At 40.2% G+C, this 27,698-nt stretch overlaps 1 protein-coding gene across 8 annotated transcripts in view; it reads right to left on the reverse strand.

The window, feature by feature from the left end:
- Window positions 1-27,698, reverse strand: part of LOC136864684 (uncharacterized) — a 281,939-nt gene that overhangs the window by 220,225 nt on the left and 34,016 nt on the right. For 5 of the 8 annotated variants that reach the window (XM_067141995.2, XM_068225901.1, XM_068225896.1 and 2 more), the window contains exon 2: window positions 3,437-3,559. In XM_067141995.2, the coding sequence (XP_066998096.1) occupies window positions 3,437-3,533 (97 nt within the window). In that variant the 5' untranslated portion in view covers window positions 3,534-3,559. Of the gene's footprint in view, window positions 1-3,436; window positions 3,560-19,136; window positions 19,250-27,698 lie in introns of all 8 variants that reach the window. The other 3 variants (XM_068225900.1, XM_068225898.1, XM_068225899.1) reach the window with 2 other exon arrangements.

Here is a 27,698-nt window from a genome sequence, read left to right on the forward strand (position 1 = left end):
TTTTTTCTTCCACCTGGTCAGCTCACAGCGGTTTCACCATGCTCAGTTGGATTACCAGCAAGAAGTGTGCAGTATAGCACTTTTGGTAATCTTTATCTATCCCCCTATCACCCATGCTTTTCAGAATACTGCCCACAATGGAAATAATTCTGGTCTCTTGGAACTCCATAAGAGACAAGCTTTCCTGTATTCAACCAGACAAAAGAAGGTTTAGTACTGAGATCAGGATGACACAGCTATGTATTATAACTGAACCAACTGACTGGACAAAGTAAGTACTGGGCAAGTTGGCCATGCGGTTAGGGCCGCGCAGCTGTGATCTTGCATCTGGGAGATAGTGGGTTCGAACCCCACTGTTGGCAGCCCTGAAGATGGTTTTTCGTGGTTTCCCATTTTCACACCAGGCAAATGCTGGGGCTGTACCTTAATTAAGGCCATGGCCGCTTCCTTCCTACTCCTAGGCTTTTCCTATCCTATTGTTGCCATAAGACCTATCTGTGTCTTGCGTCCGACTCGTTAGCTGAACGGTCAGTGTACTGGCCTACGGTTCAGAGTGTCCCGGGTTCGATTCCCGGCGGGGTCGGTGATTTTAACCTTAATTGGTTAATTCCATTGGCACAGGGGCTGGGTGTATGTGCTGTCTTCATCAACATTTCATCCTCATCACGATGCGCAGGTCGCCTACGGGAGTCAAATAGACCTGCACCTGGCGAGCCAAACCCGTCCTGGGATATCCCGGCACTAAAAGCCATACGACATTTCATTTGTGTCTTGCGACGTAAAGCAAATTGTGGGTGTGGGGAAAGAAAAATGAATAAGTAAGTGCACCTCTTCCTAGCAAGAAAACAAGGAAAAAAAGCAATAACTATCAAAGAATTCTATGTAACAGTCTTTCAAGCCAAGAGTTTACAGACATTGAGGAAAGGAGTGTGATTAACTGAAGAGGGTACAAGAAAATTGTGCTGCCAGTATATTATCAGTTCAAGAAAAGAAATCTAGTCATAAGTGAGGAAAAAGTGTTTTTTTTGCTAGGGGCTTTACGTCGCACCGACACAGATAGGTCTTATGGCGACGATGGGACAGGAAAGGCCTAGGAGTTGGAAGGAAGCGGCCGTGGCCTTAATTAAGGTACAGCCCCAGCATTTGCCTGGTGTGAAAATGGGAAACCATGGAAAACCATTTTCAGGGCTGCCGATAGTGGGATTTGAATCTACTATCTCCCGGATGCAAGCTCACAGCCGCGCGCCTCTACGCGCACGGCCAACTCGCCCGGTGGAAAAAGTGTTAAGGAGAGGAGGAAATTGAATTCTGATGAGTACTGACATTTTCACCTATTATCTAGTAGGCCTCACCAGGATAGTCTATTGATCAAATAAAAGAGACATTTTGTTATAACATATACATTCACCGTGCAGCCCATATTTCTGCTACTTCAATCGGATTACAGTGTAAAAATGCTTCAAATTGGTGGATAATTTTTTTCCTTACAATTTCCTTTACATTGCACCGACAGAGATAGGCCTTATGGTGATGACGGGATAGGAAAGGGCTAGGAGTGGGAAGAAAGTTACCTTGATCTTAATTAGGGTACAGCCCCGGCATTTGCCTGATGTGAAAATGGGAATCCACAGAAAACCATCTCCAGGACTGCCGACAGTCGGGTTCGAACCCACTATCTCCCGAATGCAAGCTGACAGATACGTGACGCAAACTACGCGGCGACTTGCTCGGTACTGGTGGATAATAACCAGAATATTAGTCTCCTTAAATTTTAATAAATAATAATAATAATAATAATAATAATAATAATGTTATTGGCTTTACGCCCCACTAACTACTTTTACAGTTTTCGGAGATGCCGAGGTGCCAGAAATTAGTCCCATGGGAGTTCTCTTACCTGCCAGTAAATCTACCAAAATGAGGCTGTCATATTTGAGCACCTTCAAATTCCACCAGACTGAGTCGGGATTGAACCTGCCAAGCTGGGGTCAGAAGGCCAGCACCTCAACCATCTGAGCCACTCAGCCGGCCTCCTTAAATTTTAAGTAGTGATTAGAATTGTTCAGTATATAATTGACTGCAGCAGAACTCACAGGTTGATTTATGTAACCGGTGATGCTTCTGTCCCTCCATTTTGTAATTAACACTACATTGGATAGCACCTATTTATAGTTGCTTAAAAAATTAGCACATGATATTGTATGTTCCTTGCATTTAATATTTTATCAGACTTAATTTTAATTATTATAAAAAAATAATTCACCTCCCATGTAGGTATAAATACAGTACCAGTGAGGAACTTACACAATACCATGCACTCATTCTTTCTCTAAGCAACTGTACATATTCCTATGCTGATTTTTGCAGTGGTGGTAGAGGTGAAAAGAGTTCTTCTCAATTGATCAACAGAAGGCAAGTTCCAAGGGAAGTACTGACTCTTCTTCTTCCACCTGGCATTTTCCCAACTATGTGCAGACAGAGCCCAGTTTTACAGCTGCATGTTTTTCTGATGTCAACTATGTGTACAGTGATGTATTCACTATTGTACAGTTTCATGGTGATTGGTAGTATGGGTTGCATGCAAATGAAGATGCATATTGAGACAAACACAAACATCCAGTTCTCAAGCTAGAGGCATTAACCTGACGTGGTTATAATCACCAGCCCTGGTTGGGAATTGAATCCAGAACCCTCTGAACCAAAGACCATTATGCTGAACATTCAGCCAAGCAGCCCAAAAAGGGTACTGACTCTCCTATTGGGAAAGTTATTACAGGTTATAAAATATATCATGATTACTACTTCTTTCGAGCAGTAATGGAAAGGAGACCTAAGTTTAAAGGAACAATAAATAATTACCCAACTGTTTTATCACCCGAGTAAATACACTGATCTCCTTTCTAGTCTTCCTTCTTCAAGAAATTACTTTAATAATGTTGTCAAAAGAAGTAAAGTGTTACTACCCATACTTCTTGTATGTTTAAGTAGTATTGGTAGATACAGTTCTTTTACGTGTGGAGAATGGATTAATTTATGAATATGAACTTCGAAAACAAAGTTAATTTAATTTTAACATTCACAGAGAGTTGGTAAACCATTAAAAGTTATATAATCGTGAAATTAAAAAAAAAAAACTAATAAGTTATGATCTTAGTAAACTATAGGACAAACAGAAGATTTTAAGAAATTTAGGTGGTAATAATAATAATAATAATAATAATAATAATAATAATAATAATAATAATAAAATGTGTCCTGAAGAAAACAAAATAATTTCTGATGCGGGTATGCATACCTTCTCATAGAGGAAAATTAAAAAAAGAAAGCAAAGAAAAAGTCAAACAAATTTTTATTTAAAGCAATATTAATTAAACTTACAAAATTATTATGGGATGCAAAGCAGTAAACAATTATACAAGAACATAGTACCACATACTCGTATTTGTGACAGCATTATTCGTCTGTAGCTCCGATGGAGAAGTTGGCCCCTGTGGATCTACTTGTGGTACTACTGCACTTCCAACAACATGCATGGGCCCAGCACCGGAATGGAACGGCCCTGAAATCATAAGTAGAGAATGAATGAATGAATGAATGAATGAATGAATGAATTCGTGGATATGAATTTTGGAAATAAGTAAATTTAATCTTAATACTCATAGACTTGTGAGCCATTAAAAAAAAAATTCAATTTTCAATAACAAGATGATGATCATCATGATTTTTACATCCCACAAATTACTTTAATGGGTTTCAGAGTTGCTAGGTGCTCGAAGTTTGTCACACAGGAGTTCACTTACATGACTGTAAATTTACCAACACGAGGCCCGGCTGGTGGCCACGATTGTTAACACTTTCAACACTACCATATTTTAACATGGACCCTGTCAGTGAACTGGGTCTTTTTCCTGAAATTTAATAATTATTCCACAACAGCAAAACATAGTACATACCTGATTTTTGTATCATATGTGTTTTTTACAAGTTGTTTTACGTCGCACCGACACAGATAGGTCTTATGGTGACGATGGGACAGGAAAGGGCTAGGAGTGGGAAGGAAGCGGCCGTGGCCTTAATTAAGGTACAGCCTGGTGTGAAAATGGGAAACCACGGAAAACCATATTCAGGGCTGCCGACAGTGGGGTTCGAACCCACTATCTCCCGAATACTGGATACTGGCCGCACTTAAGCAACTGCAGCTATCGAGCTTGGTTGTATCATATGAAGGTGTCAGCCATCCAAAATGATGTTAATCAGGAAGTACATATCTAATGTAATTTAATTATACTAGTCTTATGAAAAACATTAAAAAACGCATGGAAAAATTCTTTTACATTCGAGTTATACCAATAAGCCTGCTCAAACAAAAAAATAATCATTTACTGCAGCTACATAAGCCACAAATAAACAGAATTACATTTGAAATACAAAATTTACCTATTTAGGAATAGTTTGTTTCGGTATAGTAGCCCTGAAAACAGTGAACTATATACAGTCCAACCTTGCGCTACTTGCACCACCATCTGCTTTCTTTTTTGCGGTACAGGTGAATCATCAGCCTGTGTCTCTTTGTCTAAACTAAATTAAGCCCAAATTTTTGGAGAGGTGAAGTACTACTATCGTTTGTATTCGGAGTAAAATAATGTATCTAAAAACTTGCATTCGAGAGTGATGTAACAAATAAAAATCTTGCCCCAACTATCAATTGATATGTGATCTGGTTCATAAGCGGAGTCTTCACCACAGTCATCTACAGTATTCCTAAACCTGATTCTCACGATAAAATATCCACGATATCACTATCATTGAGTCAGCGTGAGCAAGTTTGTACAGTAGCACCGCTGACAGCACGACTGATTTGACACACACAGCACCCAGCACATCGAGTGCTTCGGTAGAGGATACGGCAAGGAAAAACTACCCTTTTCATAGTTTCAGTTTGAACTTCCTGATAACTGCCGCATTCTAGTGAACCGGAGACAAACTACTACCCCCAAGCAACGGACGGGAACTGTATGGGATAATACCAATATAATTGGTCCGTTATTGGACATTTTCCTATGGGAATAAACATCATCAACTGTATGGGATACACGCGCAAAAAATCACGCCCGCCGTCCGTAACCAGGAAAGCAGTTCGCCCATGTCCCTCATGGGCATAGCGTTGAAAGTGTTAAGGGATCAAGTCTATGTACTGTATGGTCTGACACCATGGTTATTCGGTTCGAGTTCCAATGTTGGAAAATATTTCAGAATCAGAATGTTGGTCAAAGGGTAGGAGAGGTGGTATACAATTTCTAATCACTAGATTGCGTGCCAAAAGCCTGGACTCAATTCCAAACTTCTGCGCAATGTTTATATGGCAAATGTTATGGTTATTTTTTGAGGAATTTTATCGTAAAGGTGGAAATTCCTAAAAAATTAACCATAACATTTATTAAGGTTGACAATATGGGCTAAAAATGAATTTAATTTCTTTTAATGTTCGTATGAGGCGAGGGCATATGACACTGTTCAAGGTAATTCGTCTGCCGGATGAGGACGTAAAGCATTGTGCGGACCCATTGGTGTTATTTGACAGGAGTAGATCATTGTGCCAACACAGGGTTTCACTTTTTCTCTACATCATCACTACCCCACATACAGCTGCCCATGAGCGTCAAATAGAAAGACCTGCACCAGGCAAGCCGAACATGTCCTCGGACACTCCTGTCACTAAAAGTCATAAAATAAATAAATTAACTAATTAATTAAAATAATACCAACACAGGGCCGTTGTAGGCTATTTGAGCACCTTCAAATACCACCAACTTAGGCTCAGAAAGCTAGCAGCCTACTCTCAAAGTCACTCAGCATGGCTCTCTATAATAATAATTAACTGTAAAATATAACAATGATATATGCACTACCACAACAATAAAAAATAATCTAGAATCATATCATAACATGCCTTAGAAAATTTCAGGTTCAAGTTATGTTAATTTGTTACATCTTTGTTCCTCTCCATCACTTACAAGAAATGGAAAAAGTTTTGTTCTTTACAATCTGCTTTATGTCGCACCAACATAAGATAGGTCCTAGGCGATAATGGGATAGGAACGGGAAGGAAGCGACTGTGGCCTTAATTGAGGAACAGTCCCAGAATTAGCCTGGTGTGAAAATGGGAAACCATGGAAAACCATTTTCAGGGCTGCCAACAGTGGAGTTCGAACCCACTATCTCCCGAACTGCGCAGCCACTTGCTTCGTAAACTTTGTTTCATAAATTAAAGGTGTGTTAGATGGTACAAATACAAGTATTGTGAATATAAGAACCATAGGTCTGCTGTGATCAGTTTCATACTACAAGCAATTAAAGATTTAAGATCGGCTGCCAACGTTCCAGGCACTCGAGCATAAACGTGTCACACTGTTTGTTTTTTGTTTACATTTTAGCTACAGACAATAAAAACGGACAAACGTACAGTACCCTGGAGCAGATGTTTGAAATGTCTTCCTTCAACTTCATGGGACAATTCACACTGACACAACAATGATTTGCGTATTCTTTGGAAAATACTGGGACACAATAAGCAGCCGCAACGATCCACGTGACTAGGTCCGCCTCACTCTCGACTGGGGTTTCATACAGCAGATCTTTAATGTAGACCCCAAAGAAAAGTTAAAAGAAGTTAATTCGTGTGAACAAGGGGGCCAAGGCACTGGACCACCCATACCTATCCATCTGTGGCCAAACACAGTTGGGGAGGTTTTGTGGCACTGCAGCAAAATGGGCTGGGGCACCATTGTGCTGGAACCACATCATATGTCGCTCAGACAATGGCAAATCATCCAAATGTTCTGGTAACACCTCTTGCAAAAAATGTAAGTACTATCGTCCATCTAGTCTGGATAGGAGGATGCAAGGCCCAATCAAATTATTACTGATTATGCCTGCCCACAAACTGCCTGCAAAAAATTTGTGGTGCCGGCGAACGAAAGCAGCATGTGGATTTTCATGTGCTCAATTAGGACAACTGTGGGCATTGAACATACCCTCTTACGTAAATGATGCCTCATCAGTAAACAATACAAGTCCAGGGAAAGAAAGATTTTAATGTGTGTCTGCCAAAAACCAATCACAAAATGCAACTCACAATGGATGACCGCTCGGGGACAGTACCTGCACCCTATTTATGGTAGGGATGAAGTTGTCTTTAAATATATTCCAGACAAGATGGTGGTCAACTCACATCTGATGGGCTACTTTCCGTGTGTTGGTAGAAGAGGACTCTTTAAATGCATTTAAAACTTCATCAAACTCTGGTGTCCATACTTGTCAACCAGTGTCACGCACGCTGACAGACAGTGAGCAGGCGTTGGCCAATGTGTACAAACATTTGGCATGAATATAAAGGTCTCTTAGGATACTGCTCATGGTAAATTCTTCAGGCCTCAGATGAATTGGCCACAGCAGCACCATAAGCCAAGTGCATGTTGACAAGTTCATTCCATGTGTACTCATGTCTATCCATTTTGGGCTGAACCGACACCATAATCAACACAACACATATTGAATACAATACCAAACACAACGCGGCACTAAACCTCAAAACAGCACTAATGCTGAAAGTTCCAGAACACAAAAGTAATTATCACAATGCGAAGTGAACAAGGAAGAGTATTAGAGTACTTGTGTTGCACAGGGTCACTCACCGGCTTGAGTGTCAGGGAATGAACTGATAACACTGATGAAACCACATGACTTTGCTGGAACGGAGGAGTAGCAGTGGCAATGGACAGATGGAAGGACACAAGGAAGACACAAGAAAGGTTGCATGGACAGCGCCTCACCAAAATCAGTGTGGCTTGCTTGTGCTTGGGCATCTAGGCGGTAGGCAGACTAAACCAATCACTGCAGACCTATGGTTCCTACGAGTATGTACACAATATTTTTTTTTGTACTCATGAACTCTCCTTTAACTTATAAAACAAAGATTTTCTACACCTTTTACATTGACCCGTTGGGTTCCTTTCCTCCATGTGTGTCTGTCCTGTATTCTCAGTCTTTTACCATCCGTATTCATCTTTATCATTTTCTCTCTTCTCCTTCCCATATTTATCTGGCTTTCTTCTTATTCTATACTTCCTGCATCAAAACTAAAGATCTGACAAAAGAGTCTCTCAATGAGTGCCAAAGTCTGCCCTCCAGATGAAAATGGGAAGTAGAAACAAGCTTGCAGGGCGCTAGAAAGAAATGAATGTACAGGAATTGGGATTGGTGATGAGAGAGCTAATCTGTTTGAATAAGGTAGTGTATGCAGATGTGGAGATTGTCCTTGTCCTTTTGTTTTCTCATGTTTGTCCTTTCTCCTTTTCTACTGCCCCATCTTCTGATTCTGACCTGTAATTGTGTTTTTCCCATTCATGTTCCTACCTTTCTATATATCACCTGAAACATTCAGGTTTATTACCTGTTGTATTTATAGCATTTATTACAAATGAACAAATAAACAGCTATGAAATGTAATTATAACTCAAATTCTGATTTAGTTTCCATTAGGTTTGGCACAGTTCCACCTGCAAATGCTGACGTTCAGTGAAATGAAACTCTTTTTCTTCTGTCTTAAAAGTAAAAGGTAATTTTGACACATTAACATGTTCCCTGCTATTGTTATACTGTTAATATTAATGTGAGTGCGTCACAGGTCACCAATGTTTTGTATCGTACTTTGCTGGTGTGTGTGTGTGTGTCACAAGGCAGGTGTGACTCGTGCTAAGGAGTAGTTCTGCAAGCTGACGGTGGATGGCAAAAATATATTACTTTGAAATAATGAGATTGGAGAGTTTCAAGACATGTCAAGTTCTCACATTTCTCAGCAGGACAATCCACCAGTGTTTGGTTTAGCAGCAATGATCACCGAGTCCGCGAGTCACCCATGCCTCAAGTAACAGAGTACAGTGCGCAACATCCTTACCTACACGTTGGTAAAGGTAGATTTACAGGAGTATAAATGCATATTTAAAAAAACATATTTATCTGCTTTATAATTATGGCACTGCATATAAAAGTGTAAAATAAGAGATTTTTTATAATACTATTCTCTATATGAACCTAACACTTTACTTTTTCACCGATCTTGAAATTTATGAAAATATTTATACTTTCGATTTCCCTAATTTTTTATTATTATATGACAATTAGAATTTTGAATACAGTAAGTTCAATTTCAGCATTTAAGAACCTCATTAAATCATTCAATCCACATAATGGCTTTGTTAGAGCATTCCTCACAGTACACTGTCTCCTGCTTTGTTTTCTTGTCAGTGTCTTTCTATGTGCCACTTTCTTGCTGAGCTTTATAGCAAACTGTGCGTCATCTTCAAATTCTTCTGGCTGGTCCTTCCATCTCTGATGGAGTGTGCGGACGTCTCCTCCCAGGACTGACGACAGGTTTCGACTATGGTCCAACCAGGCTCCTGACCTCCTCTCAAAATTGCAATAGTAGCAATTTTTTTTCTTCTCAGACTTCATGGTATGGAGTATTCAAGCATTAACCAAGGCCATTCCAACGACAACTTCTAGGGCTACTTTCCTGTACCATTTTAATGTTTTCCATAGACCTAATATGAAGACATTTGGTCTCTGAAATCGACCCCCTATTTAGCTCTATTATATTCAACGACGGAGAGAGGCTTCCTGATAGCTTCACTGTCTCTGTTTATCTTTCCAGAATCAACTATAAAGTTGCTATCGCTCGGCAGTGTTGAAAACATAAGAACAGGTTGCTTGTCAACCCACATGATGACAAGTTGACACATTTTACCCACCACCTCTCCTTTCTTCATTTTCTCCTTCCAAATCAATGGAAGTCCATCTGCTGCTACGAAGGATTTCCACACACAAACGTTTTGTTCCTCAGAAGTTCTTCTGTCAGAGGGACACTGGTGTAAGAATTAACAGCATAGAAGATATGACCTTCGTTTAGAAATCCACTTAGAAGCTCCATTACAACAGGACCCATTCCGCTTTCACTAACACTAGATTTTCCTGCATAGATCTTAGTTCTTTTTTATTTTTTTACTAGTTGCTTTATGTCGCACCGACACAGATAGGTCTTATGGCGACGATGGGACAGAAAAGGCCTAGGAATGGGAAGGAAGCGGCCATGGCCTTAATTAAGGTATGAAAATGGTGTGAAAATGGGAAACCACAGAAAACCATCTTCAGGGCTGCCGACAGTGTGGTTGAAACCCACTATCTCCCGGATACGAGCTCACAGCTGTGCGCCCCTAGCCACACGGGATCTTCATTCTAACAGTATAGCCTTCTTTCATACAGAGTTTAAACAGGATAACTCCATATATGTGTGCTTTGTTAGGAACGTACATTCTGGAAACTAAACAGCCTCTCCAAGGAACCATAGTTAAACCTATGACCTTTATTTTCCCCAACGTCAAGGAATTCTGAAAATTTTTGCTTAGTTTATTATCGAGGAGTTGGAATCAGTAGAGACAATCCACCTGGCTGATAGTTAGCATTTTTGTCTACGAAGTGACAGAATCTCAAAAGAAGGAAGCGATCCTGTGGCATAACCCGTCCAAAAGTCAAACATCATATAAGTCACTCTTGGACCAGTATGAGTTGATAGTGGGTTAGGAACAAGACCAATACACAGAATGATTCCTTGAAACCTTTTCATTCCTTCTATATTGGTTTCCTTCCATTTCAAACTTCAGGACTTGCTTTTCTCATTATGATTTTGCTTAAATCATATAGCGTACCTGTTGGTTTCTTGAACCCCAATTTCCAATAGATGTCGCCCAGAAAGTGAGAGTATATAACAATGGGCTGTCCATCTTCTAACTGCAAGTAAACTTTTGCTTCCCCAGGAAAACCAGTGGAGCCTAAATCATTCCTGGCCACATCACACCAACTGAATTCCGATTTTCCTGATTGTGTCTTGGTTTGTTCACTACCACTTTCACTGTGGCTACCATTTACCTCTACGCTAGTTCCAGAGGATGGCAGTCAAAACAATGAATTTGATAATACAAAATTGGGATCCTCAATATCACTACATTTTATAACTTCATATCCTTAAAGATCCTCGATATCTGACTCCTCTAACGCTTTTTCTAAATGAGATAATCTGGGTTGTTCAAGAGACTGAACTGGAACACACTCTGCATAGGTGACAATCCGGTCATCTAAGTTTCATCTGAAACAATTCACAAACATGCGCATATACTTTCTTTCTCTCTTTCTCTCTCTGTCCTTAGCTTTCTGTACTTACAGTTTACAATAAAATGATAAAACCTGTTTGTAAGGAACACATTATTCTATGCTAGAGTGGACATAAGTGAGGACTTCATTAAGATAAGTTTCAAGTTTTATGAAGATTTAAACAGAAATAAGATAAATATTTACATTTTTCTAAATATTTTTGAGTGTGATTTGATAGAATCTGATGATGTTCTTTCAAGACCAAAACAGGTCATTCTATTTTAATAAAGTTGTTTCTTTTTCAGCTATAATTCTGTTATCATATATTTTATTTTTCATGTAGTTTATAAATTAATTTATTCAAAGTTTCGGCAGAATGAAGAACTAAAAATTGTAAATTAACAAATCAAAACTGAAAAGAGATGGTTTCAGAAATCACAAAAAAGAACAATCTTACACTATGATGCTGCATAAAAAAAGACACCCACTTGTAAATACTGTATTTACTTTACACACAATCAACAACGTATAGCTCTCTTATTGTCAGCTGCAGTTGAGTGGGACACCTACTACAAATACAAGGCACTGGTGACTCGTTTAGAAAATAGTGAAAGCTGTATTACTTCCATGCATCATGAGTCATCAATGCCTCATCCTATAATGTACACCTATGCCCAAGAATATCATACACCGATGAGTCATTACGTTATGACTACCTACCTAATAGTAGGTAGGACCAGCTTTTGCCTACAGAACTGTGGCCACTTGGTGAGGAATCGATTCAATAAGGTAACGGATGATACCCTTAAGTATCTGGTACCACAAGCACGACTGCTGCTCATCCAGTCGGTGCACAATGCTTCTTCAAATTGAACCACAAACATTCAGCGGGGTTCATATCGGAGCTATTAGGGACCCATATCACTAAAGTAACTTCAGTAGTATGTTCCTCGAACCAATCCTTCACAATCCGGCAGTGAAGCATGACACACCGTCCTGTTGGAAGTGGTTGTCACCATCACGGAACACGATATGAACAGATGGACTTGGATCCCAATAATGTCCAGATACCAGGTAGCTGTAAGAGATTAAATGTACCAGAATAATGGGCCCCAGTGTGTCACATTAAAACAACGCTCATATCATCAGATATCCTCCACCAGCCTGTCTCAGTTGACCGTGTAACCACGTGCCATAGCCTCTGATGTAAATCAGCATAAACACACTCGGCCGTTGACGTGATGAACCGGGGATCTATATCCGACAGACCTGGCAACATTTTCCCAATCATCCACAGTCCACTGGCAATGATATTGCGCTGCTTTCGGTGGACTACAGTTAGAATTGGGGTACGACTGGGTCGTCGACTCCACAGTCCCCTGTGCAGCAGTGCACAATGAACCGTGTGCTGGGAAACATTGGCATGGTCATCACCTGCTGGTGATTTCTCAAACCGTGACCCTGTGAACAATTTGGGGTAGTAGTAATGGGCAGTTTGAGACGGGGTCTTGAGATTTCTCAAGACTAGCGCAAGCGCCTATTTCTCGTGAGAAGCGTTGAGAGATCTTGAGAGCGTTATTGTGCGGTGAGCAGCACGTCATAGGCCTACAGGTAGTCAGAGCTGAATGTTGTTTGAGCTGAGTATGAGAACAGCCAACCATGGTCCTTCTCCATTCTGTAAATACGTGTCAACAAGCAACTAGGCCATTCATTTCTACCGAGATCTATTATTGACGCAGTATAACATAATTATAAGGGATACACGTTATGGCATTATATGCAGCGGTAAGTACATGAATGAGTAGGCTAAGTACAGAAACTGAAGGCTACTGCAGGTGTACATCATTATGACTCATAATTTATCAGACCCCACATTCAATATCTATTTGACCAGTGCTTGTGTTTACCAACATTGTGGTGACGAAGGAAATAATTCCTCACAATGTTATAGAATATTCGTGTCATAATTAGGTCCTTTGGTATATGATGGTGCAATGTACCTATATAATTGTGTTTAATTGTACGTGACAATTTTAAGACGATGTCCAAAACGCAACGTAAGTCGTGAACGTGGGATTATTTTTAAGAGATGCCACAAAGAACAGTCTGTTGTGTTGTTTGTTCAAAAGAAGTAAAATACGTCAGCGGAAATACTTCTGGGATGATCCCACACTTAGAAACACATAATATCACCAAATAGGTTACAACATAATAGCAGAAACTCTCTCGAAAATGCATATCTTACCGACGAGACGACACTAACGTTATACAGCGGCTCGCGGTTATTACTACTTACAGCTCTTGCCTGCTCCTGCTCGCTGCTATGACATAATAACCAGAACCAGAGATCTTGAAATTTCACTTGTATTCAAAAATGTATTGCTTTTATATTTTAAAGGAATTATGGAGCAGGTTTTCATGTACAAAATGTTTGATCTGGCATTATAATATTTCATTAGTCACAAGATAAGGCATGAAAAGTGACATCCATTTTAGGCCTACAGCTAGACCAACATCACTTATACTTACAAGTGATACTGTCTGCAATTCTCAGATAAGGCATGATTTTTTCCTTTTTACAAGTTGCTTTATGCTGCACCGACAAAGATAGGTCTTATGGCAATGATGGGATAGGAAAGAGCTAGGAAAGGGAAGGAAGCAACGACGACCTTAATTAAGGTACAGCCCTGGTGTCTGCCTGATGTGAAAATGGAAAACCACGGAAAACCATCTCCAGGGCTGCTGACAGTGGGGTTTGAACCCACTATCTCCTGAATACTGGATACTGGCCGCACTTAAGTGACTGCAGCTATCGAGCTCGGTTATAAGACATGAAAAGTGACAACTATATACATTCAAAAAATTATTTAGCCTACTGTACATGTTATTTTCTGCAAGTTAAAGGTTAGACATGAAACACTACTCTAACAATTTGCTTACAACTACAGGCCATGCAACCATATTTCATGCCTTTCCTGGCAAGATGTAGTGTTTACAGTGCACTATGTCTTCTGGTATGGGCTAAAATAAATTTGTTACTTTCATTAACCCGTCTCAGTCTCATCCTTGGTTTTGACAAAATGAAAGTGACCGAGGTATGAGCGATGATAGTAATACCATTCCTTATGCAGCCAGTCCCTGTTATGAATGGTGCGAGAATGTCGCTCATAGAGTCGGCTGGTGCATGGATTTCAATGGGCTTGGCAGACTGATATGTAATAGCAACTTCTGGCTCAGTGAGGAAAGCAACGGGAAACTACCTCACTCCTTATTTCCCTAGTATGCCTCTTCAGTGACGCCTAGGCTATCTATGACAGCTGTTGGCGGAACTGTGGAGGATCAAACCAGCGTTCGGGCTGAATACCCAACATACACATACATACATACATACATAAATACATGCATACCATATTTCAATTAAATTCACTTAGACATACATATATTCTATATTTAGGTATGTACAGTGACAACATGCCCTTATGACAATTATACAGGGTGTATCAGAAAAAGACCGACCATAAAAAATCACGGATGCTCTTCGTATTATGTTAGGAATAATGGTGCAATTGGATTGGCAGAGAAAATTTTCTTTTTGAGAAAATGAGGTTACTTCATTACATCCGGGCACGCAATTCAAATGGACAAACTCGCTGTATTTGCTATGTCATAGCATAAGCCGGTGCCGTGCTTAAGGGGAGGGAGGGGAAGTGGTGTGTATGGTGAAGACAGAAGATAATGCTCCGCGCGTATGCACAAGTTTCCTCATTCAACTCGCACAGGATTGTCCATGTCTCTTATAGACAGTTCAAGAACATACTGTAATTACGCCACACTTGTTCCAATGAAGTAAAATACGTCAGCGGAAATACTTCTGGGATGATCCCACACTTAGAAACACATATCACCAAATAGGTTACAACATAATAGCAGAAACTCTCTCGAGTTTCAAGTCTCAAGCAAGGAAGTGCACTGTCACCATTATAATTATTATATGACAGATGAAATCATAAAACGTGTAAAACAGAGTAATAGTAGTGATGAAGTGAATGCTTTGGTATTTGCAGATGATGTGGTGATTTGGGGAAAGGGAGAATAGGAAGTACAAAGGAGACTGGACGTTTGGAATGATAATCTGAAGGAGTTTGGAATGGTAATTAGTAAAAAGAAAACTGTAGTCATGCACTGTGGAAAAGAGAAAAAGACATGCCAAGTGAACATAGATGGAGAACAGTTAGAGAATGTAGAACAGTTTACATATCTGGGTAGCATTATTAATGGAAGTAATGAAATCATCCCTGAAATGTCCGACTCGTTGGCTGAATGGTCAGCGTACTGGCCTTCGGTTCAGAGGGTCCCGGGTTCGATTCCCGGCCGGGTCGGGGATTTTAACCTTAATTGGTTAATTCCAATGGCCCGGGGGCTGGGTGTTTGTGCTGTCCCCAACATTCCTGCCACTCACACACCACACTTAACACTATCCTCCACCACAACAACACGCAGTTACCTACACATGGCAGATGCCGCCCACCCTCATCGGAGGGTCTGCCTTGCAAGGGCTGCACTCGGCTAGAAATAGCCACACGAAATTAAATTATCCCTGAAATTAATAACAAATGCATCCACCTGTAACCCGGCGGCCCTAGGTTCGATTTCGGACTGGGTCAGGGTTTTTAATTGTAAATGATTAATAACCCTGGCCTGGGGACTGGGTGTGTGTGTCATCCTTAATGTTCCTTTTCCTCACATTCAACGCTCTACACTTCCTCCATTCCAATTACATGCAGGTTCATGTCACATGGTGCAAGTAGGGGCAAAAGATCTCTATAGGTCGATGCCCCGAACAAATAGCATTAAAAAACAGTACACAGTGCAAGAACATACTGTAAATACGCCACACTTGTTCAAAAGAAGTGAAATACGTCAGCGGAAATACCTCTGGGATGATCCCACACTTAGAAACACATATCACCAAATAGGTTAAAAAATAGCAGAAACTCTCTTGAGTTTCAAGTCTCAAGCAAGGAAGTGCACTGTAGTAAGATCCAAGCAGTAGAAATGAAATGTTTAAGAACATCGGTTAAAAAGACAAGAAGAGATAGAATTCAAAAAATTAAGAGAAGAGTTAAATATAGAACCATTAGTACAGAATATACAGAAAGCAAGACTGAGATGGTTCGGATATGTAAAAAGAATGGGAAAGGAACAGGTAGTAAGAAGGGAATTCGAAAGAGAAGTTAAGGGAAAGAAACCAGTTGGAAGACTGAGAAGGTGGATGGATCAGATTTGGAAGGACATTAGAGAAGCTGGATTGGATGTGGCGGAAGTAATGGAGCAGGAAAAGTGGAAGGACAGAAAGGAGTGGAGGAGGCTTGTGAACCACACCCAGGTGACTGGAGTTGGACATTGATGATGATGATGTCAGTCAAGAAATGCAACAGATTGTTTCCCCTCTCATCTGTTGGTTGCAGTAACGTTCTTTATTATTTAACATGCTGGAAGATACAACGCTGCCGCCCCACAATTGTGTATTCCTTCACTGACAACACTGTAAATGGAATGAAATGCTGAACAAGGGAAACAATACGCCCAATGGTTTAATTACAGTAGATGTTCAATATGGGCCCCCTCCTCCTTTGATGTACAGTTCACACCGATGTAGTAGTGACTCTGGACTCTGTTCAATATGTGTGGTGTGTCGCGAACGACATGGAAAGCTGCTAGTATTCTTGGTACAAGTTCATCTTCTCTTTCTACGGGGTTCGCATAGTAGTCAATTTGTGCAGAACAACCTGTACACTGCCTACTGGGGATGGGAAGCAACTATACAAAATGAACGATAAACTTGTGCATTCACACTGAGCATTAACTTTCTCACTTCCCCTCCCTTCCCTCCTCTGACGCACAGCAACAGGCAGCGGCTGGCTCCCTGGCATGTTCATCAATTTGAATTGCATGCCCGGAAGTAATGAAGTAACAAATGATGATGATGCTTGTTGTTTAAAGGGGCCTAACATCGAGGTCATCGGCCCCTAATGGTACGAAATGAAATAACAACAAAAAGTTCAAAATCATCCACTGACCAAAATAAAAAAATGTCATGAAGAATGAATGGATGGACATGAACCCAAAAAAAAAAAAAAGAAACAAGCAAACAAAAAACAGTGGATTCGACTCAAAAAAAGATCATAAATATTAGTATTACTGGCCAAGGGACCACTTATAAAGCACAACCCTGAATCGAGGATGCTTGATGTCTAAAGGGGTCCAAAATCCAGGTCTAGGGCCCCTCAGAATGGTACATGTTGCGAGTAAAGTAGAACCATGGTATTTGTCATGTTGGGGTACTAATCAAAAGTAGCGAAGACTCACGGTGTTCCACACAAGATGGTACTACTCACAAGTATTGTACTTCGTACAGGTAACGCAGACCTATGGTGTTTCTCACACAATGGCGCCACTCATAGCCAACGCAAACCGATGAGGTTCCTCACCTAGGTGTATTAACCACAGGGACTCGTACTATCCCGTGGTGTTCCTCACATAGTGGGTACTAATCACAGGCAACGCAGACCCACGGTGTCGCTCATATAGTGGTACAACTCACAGGCAACGCCCAGACCTGCGGTGTTGCTCACATGGGTATGACTCACGGGTACTGGAAAACCAATACTGATTCACCCCCCTGTTGCTACTAAACACAAACCTATTTCGTACGTAATATAGTGGTACAACTCGCAAGTAAAGGCAACTCATGGTGTTCCCCGCGTGATGGTAATAATCAAAAGTAGTTTCATGCTTCTAAGAAAATCATCCCTTGGTCGCCCCCTTTAGGCAGGGGATACCATGGGTGTATTTTCCTTCTCCGGCCCCCACCCACAGGGGGTAGAGAGAGAGAAAAAAGAAGAAAAAGAAGGGATCCATCACTACGAAAAATGAAGTAACGGACGAAGAAAGGCAAGGGCCACGAAGGGCATGAAAATGAAAGACTCCCTAGGCCTCGAATGCTCTAATACCGTCGGGGTCGGAAAAGAACAAGAGTTGACTAAGGGAGGTCGGACAGGATAGACGAACGTGAGGAGCCTGGCTCAAGTAAGTGGAAGCAATGCCAGGACTCAGCAAAGGGCCCCACTGTCGCCAATACAGCGGGTGTATTCTACATGTGCGTCCCCCACCCGCAGGGGGTAGTGTGTTTGGTCCACAAGAGGTATTTTATTTCCCTCAAGTCCGCCGGCAAGCCGGTTAGGACCTCACTATCCGCCACCTGGGACGCGCCACATGGGAGTATCACCTCTCCCCCTGCTACGCCAGCGTAGTAGGTTCGTGGCGAAGTAACAAAGTTACCTCATTTTCTCAAAAAGAAAAATTTTCTCTGCCAATCCGATTGCACCATCGTTCTTAACACGAAGAGCATGTCTGATTTTTTTGTCGGTATAGTTCTGATACACCTATATAAATACTATATTATGTAGATCCACATGCACATAAGTATGAAATCATATATGTTATATTCTGTAATTTGAAGTTTCTTTTTCTGTTGGGATGTATAGGATTTTTTTTTTTTTTTTAATTTTTTTTTACAAAGGCTTAATTGAGGACTGCAAAGTATGGCCCAACAAGGAATAACAACTGTCACACATGCCATCTACACTAACATCACAACTCATACTCACATTTCTTTACTTTTTGGAATTCTATAGAAAGACTTTGAGACATACTTTGCTGTCTGTTATTATTACAACCATATATAGTGCAAATACTGCCGCTTCCAGCCATTTTTTAAAAACTAATAGAATATTATTCACAAATGACTTTCTATTACTTTACAGCTGTTTATGCCTGACTGTTAGTGTGCACTTTGAGCCACAAGAGTGAGTCACAGTCGCTGTAGCACAAATTCATGCCCGATATCTGCTATTATCTTTGTAACCTACTTGGTATCACTGAAGGGGAATCATCACAGAGAACACCTCCGCCCCAATCTGCACCTCAAGAAGCTCCGCTGTCGACAAGAAATGCAAGGTATCCAGGTAGGTGTGCATCCCATCTACAGTTATAAACAAATTATTCAGGGTTATTCAGCTAAGATATCAACCTCAAATAACACTTGAACTGTTTAAGATATTGACATTCTGCTTTAACTCTCGATAATGGTATTAAGGGGTTCATAATTGAACATGGAGTACTTTTCCAGGCTTCTAACAAAATTTATCGACACACACATTTCCATATGAGAACGAGATTATTATTTCACGCTATAACTGATGATCATATACTATCAATCTTATACCTGTAATTACTGGGACGTCACACAGATCACTGCACAGGAGAATCGGTCTCAAGATCTGCGAAGTCAGTCTTGAGAGTCTCGCTGGCCAATGACATCTATGAGCCGCTGTCAATACAGACACATCATCATTAGCCCATCAATGCACCACTTTTGATACGTGCTCATGCCACTCCGTTTTAGATATGTTGGTACTAAGGCGTCGTGCAATCACAATTTGCCCTCTATCAAACGCGGAGAGATTAGCTGCTTTTTCCCTTTTGACACCAGACACACTTCTAGAAGCAAGCATGTAGACCTGTCCTACTGACAGAGTTGTCCATGCGGTCAGGGTTGCATAGTTGTGAGCTTGTATTTGGGAGATGGTGGGTATGAACCTCACTGTTGGCAGCCCTGAAGATGGTTTTACACAGTTTCCATTTTCACACCAGGCAAATACTGGGGCTGAAACTTAAAAAAGGCTACGGCCTTAATAAATGTGTGGAAATTAAAAGATAAGAAAGCACACGAAGAATATCTGGAGAGAATGAAACAACAAATTCCAGTTAATGAAATAGGAAATGTGGAAGATGAATAGTCCAATTTTAAAAGGGGATTTGTAAATGGGACAGAGTGCCTATGGTGGAAGATTGACGAGTTTGAAAGAAAAGGAGACACCATTATGGAATGAGAAGCTGAAAGAAACAGTGAAAGAAAAGAAAAGGAGGCATAGCAATATTGGAAGAGAGGTAAAAAAGAAGAAACCAACAGGAAATATCTTGGTAATAAAAGAAAATGTACGAATTCGTAAGAGAAGAAAAATAAGGAAGAATTTACACAGAAGATGGAAATGGATAGAGATGACAGTAAAATAATGCTGTATGGAATTATACAAAGTAGTATGAAAGAAAGCGTTTATACAAAGCTGATGAAAGAGGAAGGTCGAGACCTGATAACCATCTAGAAGAAATAAATAGAAAATGGAAAGAGTATCTTGAGAGTCTGCTAAATGAGAGAAATTGTGCAGAGGATATGGTAGTAATACAGTGTGGTGACTCATCAGTAGATGATGATGTAACAATGTTAGATGTGCAATTAGCAGTCTGTAAAATGAAAATGGGAAAGGCACCAGGGATGGATGAAATTAGTATGGAAATCATAAAGGCTGCTGGACTTCTTGGTCTACAATGGGTGTACAGATTGTTAAAGTGCATATGGGAAGAGAAATATGTGCCAGAACACTGGGAAAATAATAATACCAGTCTTTAAGAAGGTGGACAAAAAGGTGTCTGGTAACTATAGAGAAATCACACACTTATCACAAGTGGCAAAAATACTGTAGACAAGAGAATGAGAAGAATGGTAGAAGGAGAGTTTGAAAAGAACTGTAACAACTGTGTCAGCAGTGCACACACTCTGGTTGGAAAGACAGAATGGTTTAGAAATGAAACTGGACAAAGACAGGGGAGTGTGCTGTCACCTCTTTTGTTTCTAATGGTTATGCACACAAAGGAAGCATATGGGAATATGGAGATGAAGTTCAAGGGAAAGAAATCAAAAGGGAAATCTAGAACAAGGTGGATCAATTTAATAAAGAGGAGTGCAAGAAGAAGAAAAACCTGGAATGGGACAAAATGATGGAAGAGGAATGGTGGAAGGGGAGAGGAAGGCGGAGAAGTTTCATAAATGCCTCAACTCAGCAGGAGCTGGAGAAAGGGAAAGGAGGAGGATGAATGATGAATATATTATAATAACCATAAAGCCTAATGCCCCATTCACAATGCAAATGTAACGTAAACTTAAAATTAACGTTAACTTAGAAGGTAGCGGCCATGTTATCTAATGGAATGTTGCACCGACGTAAACTTAACTGTGAGTCCGTAAAATTAAGAGATTGCAAACTCCAAGCTCTTGCGGTTAATTTTACGTTAAGTTTAAGAACCAGCCAAATAGAACAGACGTAAACATTGTATTTTGTGCGCGATATAATGGCTTATTTGAACGGAACCCTTGTACTTCTCTTTCAAAATAATCTTTGTGTGTATGATAAAAGGAAAAAGAATTACAAAGACGCTGTACCATAAAAGAATACGTGGAAATAAATATGCTGTAGCAATGAAATCTGATGGTAAATGGTGGGAGACAAGCTCGCAGCGCTGGCGAACGGACGAGAGACAATCCCTGGCATAGATAAAACAGTGTCCCCGTATATTTACCATTATGCCAGACTACTAATTTACGAAAGCGATTTCATCCAAACATCTTACCGGAGTGTGATAGCTAGGTGCATAGATGTCGGTAAAGGAGACCTTACACTTCTTTTTATTAGGAAAGGGAATCAAATCGTAAGATAGTGTCAAACAGTTCAGGTTTCACCCGCATGTACTGTCATTTCTTACAGTAGATTACCAAAATCGCCCTGACATAACCTTCTTTGATTCAAAGGATGAACCCATTTTCCGCACCGTTGTTTAGTTCGCCTTTTCATGTACACAGCTCCCAGGAGTAAAGCAAGAGATGTTTGAAGTATATTGAATTCCGCTACCACGTTGTTTGATTCCATCGAGATATTAAAATATAGAACTGCGAGATAGCCTAAAACCCAACTTCCATGCTAAATAACATGATGGTGTTTTAATTGGCTGCTGTGTACTCTTTATGTTCATGTTACGTTCCTCCATTGTGAATACCACAAATTTTACGTTAATTTTACAATATGTTACGTGGTTAAGTTTACGCTTATGTTTGCATTGTGAATGGGGCCTAATTCCTCTTACGTATAAATAACACACTATGTAATGAAAGCTTCGCATCTGTCAAGCAATGAAGACAATAATAATGTTACTGGTTTTTACGCACCACGAACAACTTTTTTGACAATTTTCGGAGACGTTGAGATGCCAGAATTTTGTCCTGCAGGAGTTCTTTTACATGCCAGTAAATCTACTGATACAAGGCTTATTTGAACACTTTCAAATAATACTGGACTGAGGCAGGATCGAACCTGCCAAATTGGAGTCAGGAGCCCAGCGCCTCATACATCTGAGCCACTCAGCCTGGTGCGATGAAGACATGCCGACTGTGTGCTCTGTTTGACATTTCTCTGAGGCAAATGTGAGCAGAATGAATTCCGACGGGGTATGCTAGCACATTTGATGCACTTTGAAACACAGTACATAGTTGTTCATGCTAGCTAGCAGGTTCGAGATTTCCCCTGTCGAGAGGCTAACTTGACACTATTCGCATGCAGTGTTGCATGGCGATTTTTACGGACGTATCTTGTGCCTGCTACGACTTTGTTGTTCTTGTTAACAGGAGATTCAGTTATGGTAGAGGACCAATGTGGCTATGTTATTTAGGACTAATTAAGACATTCATTCTCTAAGCAAACTTTTCCTGCTAAGAAACAAATCATACTCAACTGGACACCCAAATCTATTATGACAGCTATGGTACAGAAAGAAAATGCAGAGTGCATGTTTAAAAAGTAGTGTCGTTCCTTGTATTGCTGACCTTGCCTTTTGTTTTCAACAGGCTCAAATGTTTCGACAATAGAGGAAACTTTGATAAATTTTGAACTGTTCCATTATAGATCCACATATGATGAAAGGTTACGTATGGAACCACTTAGAAATCTGTGCTGCTTTTCTTGATACTTCCCATGATATCCACAATGATTTAACTGATATAGTATTAGCTGTTTTGACAATGAAAACCTACAACCTGTTTTCCAGTCAATGACCGGGTCAGGGATGGGAGGAATGAAACCCCCAACCTGCGGCGAGGATAGGAATTGTGCCGGCTGCCGAGGCCTGTCGCACTCCTCTGGGGCAATGATTAATGAATGACAGATGAAATGAAATGACAGTGGAGAGTGTTGCTGGAATGAAAGATGACAGGAAAAACTGGAGTACTGGGAGAAAAACCTGTCCCGCCTCCACTTTGTCCAGCACAAATCTAACATGGAGTGACCGGGATTTGAACCACGGCGTCCAGCAGTGAGAGGCCGGTGTGCTGCCGCCTGAGCCATGGAGGCTCCGCTGTTTTGACAAATAAAATAAAAGATCAAAGAAGCACCATTTGTAGTTGTGACAGATGATGAGTGACTTAACACAGATATCCCAGCTTTCTTCCATACTTTGCTATATTACACATGATGGAACTTAGGAGAGATTTATCATGTTCACTGATTTAAATACTGATTGCTCTGGTGTTTATCTGGCAGGATATGTTTTCAGTTTAATTAATAAGTTTCAATTTGGTGACAAATTAGCCACTCAAAATTACGATGGGTGGCTGGAGCACAAGACTGTCTATAACAAATCATTCTTGCCAAATATCAGGCACTGTGCACTGCTATGCACACAAGCCACACATAGTATTAAATCAATCTGTTGCAGGCATTAAGGAACGTAAAGTATTCCTTGAATCTCCGTCAGGGTTCACAACATTTTTCTGAAGATCTTCAGAGAGAAATGCTGCAGTCAACGCTTTTATAACGAAGCACTTGCCATCAGTTGCCTCAATCTGCTGGATATGAACAGAGTATTTGGACGAAGTAATATCATAATTACAAGAGGATCTGACGAAATTCTTGAAGTCAGACATAAGACATGCTGAAGAATGGGATGGTGAAACAAGACTCTGTTCAAGAGGTTTCTTGCCACTCTACAAGATTTTAAATTTATTCTAATCTATACTGCCTCAAGCAAAAATTTTGTTTAACATTTCACAAACTAAACTTAATGACATAAGATATTGTGCTGTTAAGGTCAATGAGTTCAAGTGATTTCTGAATGACAAACCTGATAAATTTGATTTGGTTTGGAAGCAGTGCAGACGAACGTTCGTCAGTTTCACAAAATGAAAATTTTGACTAAGAGAAATCATATTACAGACTGTATTGTGAAGTATGAGGCTGGTTCAAAAAGAAACGAACCGGAGGTTGTAAAATGAAAACCGCTGAAAGGATTGCAATGTCATTGCCTGCAAAAGAAAGTACGGTCCCTACAAGAGCACCGAGATGCCAAACTCGGGTGCACACCCACATGACGACAGAGCGAGCATGCGTCGACTCTCCAATGCACCCAGGTGTGCGGAAAACAGTCAAAAGAAGAGTAGAGAGGTGTAGTGCATTTCCTGACAGTGAAAGGAGCGCTGGGAACAGAAATTTATTGAAGAATGGCACAAGTGTACGGAGAGCACTGCATGTCTGTTACAAGCGATTCAGGGAAGGACGGATGTTGTTGGCCAATGAAGCATCATGGTCTGCAATGCCACATTGCATTACCAATGCCATTCTCCAGCAGGTGTATATCCTCATTATGCAAGACCGGCGAGTTATGGTAACAGCCATTGCCACAGAGGTCACAGTGAGTATCGGAAGTGTTCACGCCATCATTAAGGACAGACTGAAATTACGCAAAAAGTGCGCCCAATGGGTGCCCCACAGTCTTCAAGCAGCACAGGAAGCATATCGAATGGGACTCTCTCTCTCGAACATCTGCTGCGCTATGCCAAGGAAGGGAATGAGATCCTATCACGAGTGGTCGCTGGAGATGAGACAGGGTGTCTTCACTTCGAACCTGATTCAAAATGATAAAGTCTCCAGTGGAAGCATGCACTGTCGCCACCATCCAAAAAAACCCAAGGCCATCTGCACAAGTGTGGGAAAGGTTATGCTCAGCTTCTTCTTTGACAAAAAGAGCCCCATTCTCATGGACTTCCTGCAACATGGGACAATGGAGAATGCACAGCAATATTCACAAACACTGATCCCCTTCACAAAGCAATCAAATTGAAACGACCAGGACAGCTCACCCGCAAGATCATTCTGCTCCATGACAATGCAAGGCCCCATACAGCAAACACAGACAAGGAGCTCTTGCAGACATTCAAATGGGAGGTCCTCAGTCACTCTCCATAGAGTCTGGACCTGTCTCCCTGCGATTATGCCATTTCTTGGTGAGCTAATGAAGGCTCTGAAAGACAAGCTATTCACCTCGGACGACAACGTCAAGCAGTATGTTCGTAACTGGTTCACAGCGCAGCCCCAGGAATTTTACGAGACAGCCACTCACAAACTTGTATCACAATGGGACAAGTGTCTCAACAGTACTGGGCAACACTTTTGAAATAACAGTACAGGCTTTCATTTTATAGCCTCCGGCTTATTTCTTATTTGAACGGCCCTCATACTTGAATCAACACGTAACTATATTCTATCAGCTTCATTGTCCATATTGATAATTCAAGCACACAAGTATGAAGGATGAGTTATCTACCTAATCAATACCGTATTTTACATCGTTATTTACATTAGAGTACCGGTACTGTTTTAATGTAAATAATTCTAAACATTTTGTAAAATAAAGTATTGATTAGGTGGAAAACTTATCCTTCATACTTGTGTGCAACATGTAACTAACGGTTTTTCCGAACTGATTAAGCTGGAATTTCTAGCTCTTTCGTATTTTGACTTGTTTGAAACAAAGATAGACTTTTCCTGCACAGCCATGTGGTAGTTACTTCAACGTCCTGGTATTCAAAACAGAGTTGTCGGCCAGTTATGCATCAGCAAAATTTAAAAAGCCATGCATACTACAACTTTATATATATTTAATATGTTCAGGATTAATTGTGGCATTACCAGAAGTAACCATATTCTATCTTTAATTTTGACTATTTCTACTACTAGTGCCTCTGTCAAATGATCTTTCTCGGCAATGAAATGGATAAAAACTCATTTAAGTAGTACACAAAACACGAGAAATATTATCAGAATTATCATAAATTTCAATTTTGAACCACATTCTGACAAGCTGTATGAAGAAACCAGGGCTCCATGTTTCTGTTACAGACATTTTTTCTGTCAAAAATTGCTGGATAGAGCAGTGTTATGGAATGTAAGACCTACAGATGTATAGGGAGGATCAATTTGTGTAAATGTAAAAATACATGTTTTGGTTTAAGCACTAATACCCATACATTGTTAAACACTCTGATAGGGGTCATGTACCACCACTGGATAACTAGTATAGAATTTGCTTATCTCAAACATATCAGAAATATTTCTGAAGACTTGTGTGTAGCACCCAACACTACATGGAAGCGAAACATGGACGGTAACTAGTATTGAGGAAAAGAAAAAAAAAAAGCTTGAAAGGTAGATTCCCAGAAGTATATTGAAGGCAAAATGGGGTTAGATCACAAATGAAGATCTACTGAATCAAGTTAGTGAGAGAATGATCTGATTAAATTTGACCAGAAGAAACCAACCGATAGGACATTTCCAGACACCTAAGACTTCCGCGGAAGATTAGATGATTAGTGTGTATGTATGATGCAATACTTATGTAGAGATGAAGATGTTAGCATGTGATAGGGTTGCATGGAGATCTTCAAGCCAGTCTGTGAACCAATGACTTGAACAATAGTCATGTTTGAAACTTTCAACACCTGACATGCAAAAGATAATAGAGTGGTAATAAACTGCAAAGGGAAACTTTGTTTTACAGATTTGGTGAATGCAAGGAGTATCACGTGTGTGATTGTATCTTTATTAGCATAACTTTGATGATTTGCAAGGTGGTCAAAGCTCAGTGAGCATCATTTTAAAGACATAATCCCTCCTCAAGTCTGCATCAATTTCACCCAACAAACTTTAGAACAAATTCTAATAGTTTGTGAGACAGACAGGCCTAAAAGTTTGGAATTTCAGACAATTTCTGTAAGAACAAGTGTCGGAATAGAGCAATAATTATCACACAGCAATTATACATACTTTATTAGGGAATTAAAAATGGTCTGTAAAAGTCATCATCATCATCATCCTAAACCATCGATGATTAAAAATGGTCTGTAAAAGTGTAACTTGAAAACTACAAACAAAAAACAATAAAGCAGGTCTTCATAAGCTTGCAAGAACTAGTTACTTATACAGGAGAGAAAAATTGCAATTTTGTAGACTGTCATTCATTTGTGTGCCATGTGATCATTGTAGTCCTATTCCAATAGCTTATATAACAGAAATTGTTGTCTAAAGTTCCCAATTTTAGGCTTGGGTATCCTGTAAACAATTAAAATTTAAACTAAGGGCTGGCTCTACCACCTACAGATAAAGAAACACACAACTTGTCCTCTGCATGAAAGGTTATTTTCATTTGACCACTCTCGTGTAGCATTATCAGCAACATAAATAGTGGTTACCCAGCACATAAATTATCAGTCA

The sequence above is a fragment of the Anabrus simplex genome, chromosome 2, assembly GCF_040414725.1.
Source record: "Anabrus simplex isolate iqAnaSimp1 chromosome 2, ASM4041472v1, whole genome shotgun sequence".
Taxonomy (NCBI): Eukaryota; Metazoa; Arthropoda; class Insecta; order Orthoptera; family Tettigoniidae; genus Anabrus; species Anabrus simplex.